The sequence below is a fragment of the Malania oleifera genome, chromosome 8 (assembly GCF_029873635.1).
Source record: "Malania oleifera isolate guangnan ecotype guangnan chromosome 8, ASM2987363v1, whole genome shotgun sequence".
Lineage (NCBI taxonomy): Eukaryota > Viridiplantae > Streptophyta > Magnoliopsida > Santalales > Ximeniaceae > Malania > Malania oleifera.
The window spans coordinates 90,125,712-90,136,216 of record NC_080424.1 but is presented as its reverse complement, the minus strand read 5'-3'; the positions used below and the strand labels follow the sequence as shown (position 1 = coordinate 90,136,216).

At 36.6% G+C, this 10,505-nt stretch overlaps 1 protein-coding gene across 1 annotated transcript; it reads left to right on the top strand.

The window, feature by feature from the left end:
* Positions 1–393: 393 nt before the first annotated feature.
* LOC131161537 (nucleobase-ascorbate transporter 3) lies at positions 394–6,380 on the top strand. The gene is made up of 14 exons (XM_058117366.1): positions 394–1,053; positions 1,939–2,036; positions 2,147–2,323; positions 2,667–2,767; positions 2,922–2,997; positions 3,090–3,149; positions 3,241–3,425; positions 3,518–3,614; positions 3,870–3,956; positions 4,086–4,144; positions 4,871–4,962; positions 5,070–5,147; positions 5,241–5,401; positions 5,974–6,380. Exons 1-14 carry the CDS (start codon positions 903–905, stop codon positions 6,184–6,186), a joined length of 1,635 nt encoding a protein of 544 aa, XP_057973349.1. The 5' UTR covers positions 394–902; the 3' UTR covers positions 6,187–6,380.
* The last annotated feature ends 4,125 nt before the right edge of the window (positions 6,381–10,505 follow it).

Below are 10,505 nucleotides of genomic sequence, written 5' to 3'. Positions count from 1 at the left end.
TAGTACGCATAAATCAAAACTATTTACTAATTATTTAAGTGCTTTCTATAATATGTAATGAGGATGTATAATCTATTTACTAATTATTTAACAAATAAAGCGTTAATTTTAGTAGTATTCAATTTAATTAATTTAAATTCTTTTAAATTGAACTTTAGAAAAAGTCGAACTATTTTCACTCAACCTTTTAAAAATTTAAAAATTTAAATTTAATATTCTGAGATATTTTTATTAAAAAAGAAAAAAAAAAGGTTGCCAACTGAGCATCAAACTATTTCTGACCGTACCTCCTCCCATAAAATAAGGAGAAATCGGAGGGACAAAATGGGGTGCATCACGTGCCCACGCACGTGTCTCGTACACGTAAAATAAAAGAAGTTCGTTATTATTACATTTTTTTTTCGGATGCGCTTACTAGGTTGGACAGCCGGCGCTGTCCGTCTCAATGGCAGAAGCGTTATTCTTCGAAACCTCAGTGTCATTTGGAAACACTTAACTTCATAGGAGCTGCATCTCGCCAATTGCCAGCCTTCTTCCTCCCCTGCAGCTCGAGTTGCGAGAGAGAACCGATAACTAAGAAGTAGACCCGCCCCATACTCCCACACTCGCACACTTTACGTATTCCCCAATTCTCCACTTGCCCTGGTTTCTTCAAAATTTGTCTCATCTCTCCGTGTGGAGGTGACGCAGCGCAGGGCTCCGTCTCTCTGTATTATTGACTGTTAGTGTGCGATGCTGTACAGTGGAGCGCGTAAATGATCTGATCGGGTGTATTTTTTTTCCTTTAATTGGGAGAGGAGGAGGAGAATCAATCAGGAGCTAGTCCCCTTCGTCTCCGCCATTTCTATGCTCTGTTGTCGGCGATTCTAAGAAGAAGGAGAAAAGAGGAAGAGGAGGAAGGTATGGTGGAAACGGGGAACCACTACCCTGCTCAGCCGGCGCAGGTGGCCGCGCCACCTCCCCGACCGCTCGGGATGGCGAGGGGTCCCGTTTTTCCCCCGGCCGAGCAGCTGCATCACCTCCACTACTGCATCCACTCCAACCCTTCTTGGCGTTAGTCTCTCTTTCGATCTCTCCCTCCTTTTGTTTCTTTCGCTTTTTGTGATTTTCGCATATGGGTACGCTCTGTATTGCTTTTTTGTAATGTTAATTAATCATTCGTGGTCTTTTACGTCTCTTTGATTGATGATTTGGGCTTCCTGATTTTGGTGCTGTGTCAGTCCTCTGGTATATTCTTTTGTCTATCTTTCTTTTTGTTCATGCTAATCTTTTCTCCTGCAAAAAGTTTTCCTTTTTCGGATTGGATCTCCTGGGAAGTAAGGTTTGATGCTTTTTGTTGCTGGTGTCTCTCTGGTTTTGCTCTGTTTCATGCATGTGTCTGTCACGGTGGTCGCCTTTGGGAAGAACTTATATATTTATTCTTTTTATTATACTTATATTTGTGCTTTTATGGTATATTCTTCAAATCAATTCAGAAAATCCGTTTTAGAGCCTTGATTTATACCGATTCCCTTTCCTCTCTTTGTTCATGACAAAACAAAAGGGAGAGAATAAATCAAACATTTGATGCTTATGCTTCAAAAATATATGTACACACACACACACACACTATATATATATATATGTACACACACACACACACACATATAGAAGAGATTGGATTTTCTTAATGGATTTACACACAGAGTCACACACACACACACACACACACACACACACACACACACACACACATATATTGGAAAAGTCCAGATTATTTTACAAAAGAAGATATTGGATTTTCTTAATGGATTTTCTGTCAGTTTGAGGTGTAGTTTAGCCAAGTTTTGCATTGAATCATTGATACAAACAGTACCCAGATGGATTTCTGATAATTTTGGGATCGATTTCAACTTATTTGCCACTAAACAATCTGTATTTGTGAACTAATTTGTGCAGCTGAAGCATTTGTGTTGGCTTTTCAACATTATATTGTGATGCTTGGAACCACAGTCTTGATTGCCAGTTCTATTGTGCCTCTAATGGGCGGGGACCATGTGAGTTTGTTGGTTCCTGAATTTTACTTTCGCGATTAAAGTACTGATAAGTGGATCATTCTGTTATTTTTGTATCTTAAAGTTTATTAATTAGTTGTTCCTATTGATAGGGTGATAAAGCCCGGGTGATTCAAATGTTGCTGTTTGTGGCGGGAATCAACACGCTGCTTCAAACATGGGTTGGGGCGAGGCTTCCTACGGTGATGGGTCCATCATTTGCTTTTATCTTACCAGTCCTCTCAATCATCAAGGATTATTCGGATGAGAATTTCTCTTCCGAGCATGCGGTATGAAAAAACATCCAAGTAAATTGTGAAATAGGAAAATGAAAATAAAGCATGCATTTAAGTGTGTATATTTGTTGATTTATGTGTTGATGTCAGTGATGAACACGTTCTTGGCAAACATTAATAGTAATGGAGCACTGCCACAGAACTCTTTGAACGTTTGAGGAATTAATTAGAGCCATAGATATCTTTCAGCAAGCTCATGCAGCATAAAGATTCCAAAAAATTCCTATTTCGTGAATTATTATGTAGAAAATATCGCAAATGGTGTCACCGATTCCTGAATTCTATCTGCAATTTTTGAATCCTAGAGAACTTTCCCTCTTATTACTTTGATGTGCAGAGGTTTGTCTACACTATGAGAACCATCCAAGGCTCCCTAATTGTTTCTTCCTTTGTCAACATCATCCTCGGATTTAGCAAGACTTGGGGGAATCTTACACGGTAATATAATTGTTACCTTGAATTTATTTCATCCTACCTACCCTCTTTAGACATGGTTCTAGTCTTTGCAAGCACTATACCATAGAACTATCCCACTAATTCTCATTCATGTTTTCTAATTGTTCCTTGTTTGCCATCCGGCGCCCCCTCTCAGGCTATTCAGCCCCATTGTTATTGTACCTGTGGTTTGTGTGGTTGGTCTTGGTCTGTTTATGAGGGGCTTTCCTCAGGTATTGCTTCCCCTGATTAGAAATCTCTCATGCTCCTTTGGTATTGCAAATTTAATCGGCAAGACCATTATTTGGCACTCCGTTTTCTGCAGCTTGGCAATTGTGTGGAGATTGGCCTGCCCATGCTTATTCTGTTGGTCATCAGCCAAATGGTATATAGTTCAACCGTTATGCTTTACACCTATGTTTCTCTCTTTGGATGAAACAAAGAATTTGAAACTGTGCATGTATGTTTTACTGTAGTATTTGAAGCGCATTCACCCACGCGCCCATGTCATAATGGAGAGGTTTGCTTTGCTTTTCTGCGTCGGAATTATCTGGGCTTTTGCTGCAATCCTTACCGAGGCTGGTGCTTACAATAATGCTCGGGATGTGACTAAGCAAAGTTGCCGCACAGATGGCTCCTACCTTATGTCATCCGCTCCATGGTATCATCAAGCAAATGCTGGTTTCTTCTTATTCTTTTGAGCTATCGATTAGTCACTTCTTGACATACTACTTTCTGTGACTTACAATGTAGGATCAAAATTCCATATCCATTTCATTGGGGTGCTCCTGTATTTAAGGCTAGCCATGTCTTTGGGATGATGGGGGCAGCACTTGTTTCATCAGCAGAGGTTGAGTCACTATCCCTGAGGTTTAAATACTTGCCCAATTTTGAAAATATTACTCTTGATTTTAAACTTCTATTGTAAAATTGTTTTGTGATTTGACCAAGCTAGAATTTTTTCTTCACACAGAAAATCCTCGAATATGATGAAATTTAAAATTGACAGTTCATTAGCTGATGCAGAAACTGAAATTTAGATTCAAGCCCCAGATCTGTTTTTTTAATGTCGACTTTCTTCTTATGTAAATAACTTGTTATGCAGTCAACTGGAACATTTTTTGCTGCAGCAAGGCTTTCAGGTTCCACACCACCTCCAGCACACGTCCTCACTCGAAGCATCGGTGTGCAGGTACATGCATAGTTCTATGCACTTATAAAAGTTTCTGCCTTTTTTCTACATAATGTTTTTCTCTAGATGATATGCAATATTAATTTTTGTTTTGGGAAAATGAATATATGCACTCATTGCTGATTGCAGGGTGTCAGCTTGCTGCTTGATGGGATATTTGGTGCCGCTGTCGGCACTACTGCGTCCGTGTAAGAAATTGATTCTTCCACAATCATTTCGTTGATGCTCCCGCTCTTTGTGCATCTACTTTTAGCCTTATTAAACAACCTTTTTAATAGACTACAAAGCATTCATCACATTCTTATAGCCCAAGATTTTGATGCTCTATATCATGCCATTGATATTTTTGGGTTCGTGTTTTATGTCAATTGGAGTGCACTCTATACATTAAGTTTTGTTTTGGTGTTATGCTTTACTAGCCTTTATGTTAACGGGACCAATTGTGGGTGATCATCAGACCTAGTAAATTAGCCTTCTATAGAAGTTCTCCAAGCTTTTCTGTTAAGAGGGCAAGGCAAGTTCAAATGTTGTCTTGACTGTCTGTAATTTTTTTCATATGCTTGGAGAGCAGTTTAAGGAATTATTGCAAGTTCATGAGTGGGATCAATTCCTGTGTTACCTTGTTCTTTGAATATTTAATCAGCCTTCGAACTCTATCCCGAACCATGGCCTATTGGTTTAATGAACATTGTGAGGTGCTTGCTTGGTTATTTGTACTTAAAATACATTTGCCAGCACAATGGTTCTTTTACACTCGCAGCCTCTTTGAATTCAGGCTGTTACTATTGTGGAAAGACCAAATTTAATAAAAGTTCATCATTCCAGTGGGATAGTATTGTCCTAGTAGTTTATAACTTAATGTTACTAATCAAAGAGTACATAATCGTGTTTTATTTGGTCAAATGATATTGCAGTGAAAATGTTGGGCTCCTTGGATTGACAAATATAGGGAGCAGAAGGGTGGTGCAGATATCAACTGGTTTCATGATTTTCTTCTCCATATTTGGTTTGTTTCTGCCCTTCATTATAAAATTTATTAAGCTGTGCTGTGGTTTTTTCATTAATTTTTTTCCCTTTTTGGCTTTTTTGTGTATTACCTTGTTTGTTTCTCAGGGAAATTTGGTGCCTTTTTTGCATCAATTCCTTTGCCAATATTTGCTGCCATATACTGTGTTCTATTTGGCATCGTTGGTGAGTGTTCTCATTGCCATCTTAGCTTTGGCCTCATGAATGTCTAGATTTTTTTTTAAATACAGGAAGCATACTTTTCCACTCTCCCTGCAGCTGCCATTGGGATCTCGTTTATTCAGTTCGCGAACACTAACTCCATGAGAAACATTTACATATTGGGCCTGTCTTTGTTCCTTGGGATATCCATACCTCAGTATTTTGTCACGCGCACTGATCCAGCTGGTCACGGACCAGTTAATACTAATGGTGGATGGGTAAGTTATACTCTGATGTTGCTTTCTTCCTTTACTTTTTCTCCCTTCTTTCGGGTGATTCAGCTACTCATTTTTTATTGATCAAGTTAAAAACATATATACATGCGGTGAGACCACTTCTAGCCCCGAATGTACATGCATAACACCTCATTGAGCAACCTTTTTCATTAACATTAAAATCTGTTGTTCATTTTTTTAAAATGTTGTATAATGAGTATGTCTTGCGTCGAAGTTCTTGAGATTATAAATCTGGAGCATTGCCGACTCCTTTAATCATTATAGTTAGGCTGAAACCAAGTACAGGGGAGTCGAGCATATGTGAGTCTTCACAGCAAAGAACTTTTGTTGAGGGATTTATTATATCCATCGAATACTTGATTGGGTGTTCAATCCATGAGGTGTTCTTGGCGAAAAAAACATGTAAACTATAATAGCCCTTAAGATGGATTTGTGGATTAGATTTGAGGATGGCTCAGAAAAAACCCTTGTATGATTTGAGTTCTTAATCTTCCTTGTGGCATTTTGGTGCAAAATGTTTCTGATGTTACATTGTCTTGAGATGGCAATTGCAGTTCAATGACATATTGAATTCGATCTTCTCGTCACCGCCTACCGTCGCGATTATCGTCGGGACACTGCTCGACAACACTGTCGAGGCGCACGCCATTGAGGACAGAGGACTTCCATGGTGGGTTCCTTTCCAACACAAGAAGGGAGATGTTAGAAACGAGGAGTTTTACAGTCTCCCCAGTATATATAAGTACATACCAGGAAGATTTTATTAGTCAGTACACCTTTCATATTTCTTGTAAAAATCTTTAGTTTGCTCTTCATCATAGTTTAGTTCCAGTGTTCCTTCTATGTGAGATGAGATTTTGTTCTAAACTGAAGATTAAACTGCGTTGCAGTGGGCAAGTCAGCAATTTTTTTTTTTTGTTTTTTTGGTAAATACTAAATATTAAGCAGCAAATGTTATCTAGACTATGACGTTCATTTCTTCATTTCTTTGGTAGCAAAACAAACATAATTCTTTTTTAAGGTTTGGTAAAAAGATACCTTATATTTTAGGAATCTCTCTTGAAATTTTAAGAATTTCATATATTTTTATTGAAATTTGCTAATAGAACACAAACTTTTTTTTTTTATATTTTGTGAAAAAATAAATTTTTTAAGAGAGGGTTTCTGTCGTTTTGGCTAATTTAGGAGGTTTATGTTAAGGTGCTTATTTTAAGATAGGTCAGTGCTTTGTCATAGAATTAATTAATAATAAAAATAAAATTTGTAGACTATCTATCAAATTTTAATTGGAAGTCAAATTTGATTATAGCAGCATGTGGAGGACATATGGTTAATAAGGGATATTTTATTTATGAGAGCAGATTCTCATATGTTTAAAAATCCTCAATTGCACAGTCAAGGTACTTCTAGAATTTAATATAGTCATCTATGACAGTGACACCCACCAAATGCTTGATGAAATCTAGGGATTCTTCCATCAGGAAATAAGTTTTGTGTGAATTTGAATTTATATTATTATTTTTTGATTAATTTAAGAAAGATTTTTATGCTCTAAAATGTAACTTGAATTTTTGTTAATGGTCACAAATATTTTATTTAGAAAGTGTTAAATAATTAAATCATTTTTTTAGTTGGCGTCTTTGTTTCGTATTCTATTTAAACACTTGTATGGGTATTATAGTATTTCAAATAAATCATTATATATATATGGTCATACATAGGAAGGTTATATATAACTTCTAAAACAATTACCAAATCTCCACTTCTATTTTATCCTTATTAAAACTTGATATATATTGTTGGCCTACAATCAAACAGTTTAAACTTTTAGGTAAAGTGGTTCTCTAACATAGTATCAGAGTTAAGCTTTGAGCTGCTTAGCTCCTTTGTGAGCTGAACTTCTCGTCGCCTCATTTTCGCCATGGGCTCGAGGGGGAGTATTAATGTCCGTCCAGTCCCACATCGTCTCTGTGAGCAGTTCCAAAGCCAATATAAGATCCTCTTATCTCTCTCTCTTCTCGTTGCCCACAACTTAACAGTTTAAACTTTTAGGTAAAGTGGTTCTCTAACATAATATCAGAGTTGGGCTTTGGGTTTCTTAGCTCCTTTGTGGGCTGAACTTCTCCTCGCCTCATTTCCTCCATGGGCTTGAGGGGGAGTATTAATGTCTGTCTAGTCTCACATCGTTTCTGTGAGTAGTTCCAAAGTCAGTATAAGATCCTCTTAACTCTCTCTTCTTAACATTTAGGTTTTGAGGATGAATTCTCTAACAATCCTTACTCTCTTTTTTTCTTGGTTCTTTTTTAATTTTTCACCCGCATGATTTATTGTGGACCCATAATTATCGAAGACCCATATAGTAATAAGAAAAAAAATCACAAGAATCCACTACGTAAACTCGAGACATGTAATATTTATTATTTTTTATAATCTCCCAATATTTTTCATGTATTATAGACTTTTAATCTCTTATTTTTTATAAAACTTTCAAGAACAGAAGCTGTAAAACTCCAAGAACAGAAGATCTAAAATAAACTTGATCTTATTTCTTGAATACAATTGAGCTTACAAGAAAAACTGAAAAATACAATCATTAAATCTCTTTATATACAGAATCTGATAAGCTAACTAAATAACTAACTTTTTGAAGAAAAGAAAAATACAAAGTCTAACTAATCATAACAAATAACTAATCCTTCCAAAGCTGCTCATCAATTTTAACACCCCCCTTCAAGAGCAATGCTCTTGCATTTTGATCCTGCTTCACATAATCAGGATATTCAATCTTAGGAGCATATATGTTGATCAATCCCAACTTCTTGACTAATCTGATATGGTTATCTACACCAAGTGCCTTAGTAAAGACATCTATCAATTGATTTCTAGAAGCAACATGAAATGTTTTGATAGTACCATCAAGAACTCTATTTCTCACAATATGACAACTTGCCTCTATGTGTATTGATCTTTCATGAAACACAGGATTCGCAGGAATATGCAAAGTTGCTTGGTTATCACAGTACATTAGCACTGACTTATCATGCTTCACTTGAAGATCTTTCAATAGATACAATAACCAAGTTACTTCGTAGGTAGTACTTGCCATTGATCTATATTCAGCTTCAGCTGAAGACCTTGACACCATTGACTGCTTCTTTGATCTCCATGAATTTAAAGCATTCCCAAGAAAAACACAATAACCAGTTAATGATCTTCTAGTGTCTGGACATCCTGCCCAATCAACATCACAATAGACTTTCAATTGTAAATATGAATCACTAGGGAAAAATACCCCTTGCCCTGATGTTCCCTTGATATATTGCAATATTCTGGTAGCTGCCTACATATGTGGATGTCTTGGTTTAGCCAAAAACTGACTCAATCTATTTACTGCATATGTCAAATCAGGCCTGCTCAAAGTTAAATACATTAGTTTGCCTATGAGTCTTTTGTATTTGTTTGCGCCTGTCAACAAGTCTTCAGAATCCTTAGACAACTTCAGCTATTGTTCCGTAGGAGAATTAACAGGCTTTAATCCCATCATACCTGTTTCTTTTAATATATCAAGAGCAAACTTCCTTTGATTCAAGCTGATACCCTTCTCACTTCTAGCAATCTCAAGCCCCAAGAAGTATTTAAGTGAACCAAGGTCCTTAATCCCAAATTTGGCATCCAAAACTGACTTTAGTTCAGCAACACAATCTAGATTATTTCTTGTGATGACCATGTCATCCACATATACTAATAAAGCTGTAAACAAAGGACCTTTCACATGCACAAACAAGGAATGATCAGCAATAGATTGAATGAAACCAAACTGTTGAATAGTGGTGGAAAGTTTAGTGTACCATTGTCTTGAAGCTTGTCTTAAACCATAAAGAGATTTGAGTAACTTACACACAACAGAAGAAGAAGAACTCTCCCCTTTACTGTGATAACCAGGAGGCAGAGAAATATATACTTCCTCATCCAAATCCCTATGCAGATTAGCATTATTGATGTCCAATTGATGGAGAGGCCAAGCTTTGGCAGCTGCTAATGCAATCAAGACTCTAACAGTGACTGTTTTTGGCTACTGGAGAGAATGTTTCAAGAAAATCTAAACCTTCTCATTGAGTGTAACCCTTTGCAACTAATCTTGCATCGTATCTTTTAATTGAACCATCATAATTTAATTTAATTTTGTATACCCACTTATATCCAATAGGAGATTTACCAGGTGGTAAAGTTGAAAGCTCCCAAGTATGAGTTTTCTCAAGTGCTTGAATTTCCTTATCCATTGCCTCTTTCCATAAAGGATCTTTAACTGCTTGAAAGAAAGACTGAGGTTCTTAAGGAGAAAAACTGACTGTCATCATGTATGACTGATAACTTGGTTCCAAATGTGAATAAGGTATTGAGATATATCATAAGGTGCATCTGGAATGTGAGTAACAATACAAGAATAATCCTTTAACTAAGCAGGTTGTTTGGTGTGTCTCATTGATTTTCTGAGAGGTGCAAATGATGGTTTTGCTGCTATAGTATGAACAGGTGCTGTAGAGACTATATTAGGAATTGTATGGTTGGGTAAAGAATGAACCAAAGAATTAGTAGAATTATGATTAGCAGGGGAAGTAATAATAGGAATAATAGGAATGACAGAAGAAGAAGAAGGATTAGAATTAGAATATGGAACCTGAACTGAAATAGAATTATTAAGTGGAGTTGAACAAGGAATATGATTTTCAGGAATACAAATGGGAGTAACAAAAGAGCTATTACCTGGGATGGAATTTGCAATGTCCTCAACTTCAGAACTAAAAAGAAAAGGATCTGAAACTGATTTATTAGCATCAGCAAAAGGAAATATTTCTTCATGAAACACTACATCTCTGGAAATAAAAACAGTATTTGTAGTTATATCTAAGACTTTGTAACCTTTAACACTAAAAGGATATCCTAGAAACACACACTTTCTAGCTCTAGCAGTAAACTTAGATTTATTATATGCTAGAGTGGGAGCAAACCAAAGACATCCAAAAACCCTTAAGTGACCATAGGAAGGATGTTAGCTTTGGTGCAATCCCAAGAAGGGGGGGGGGGG

Excerpts from the sequence above, each read along its gene's own strand:
- LOC131161537 (XM_058117366.1), top strand. The coding sequence starts at position 903 with ATGGTGGAAACGGGGAACCACTACCCTGCTCAGCCGGCGCAGGTGGCC. Across the intron at positions 3,957-4,085 it reads CTCGAAGCATCGGTGTGCAG|GGTGTCAGCTTGCTGCTTGA; the intron begins GTACATGCATAG and ends TGCTGATTGCAG. Across the intron at positions 5,402-5,973 it reads TTAATACTAATGGTGGATGG|TTCAATGACATATTGAATTC; the intron begins GTAAGTTATACT and ends TGGCAATTGCAG.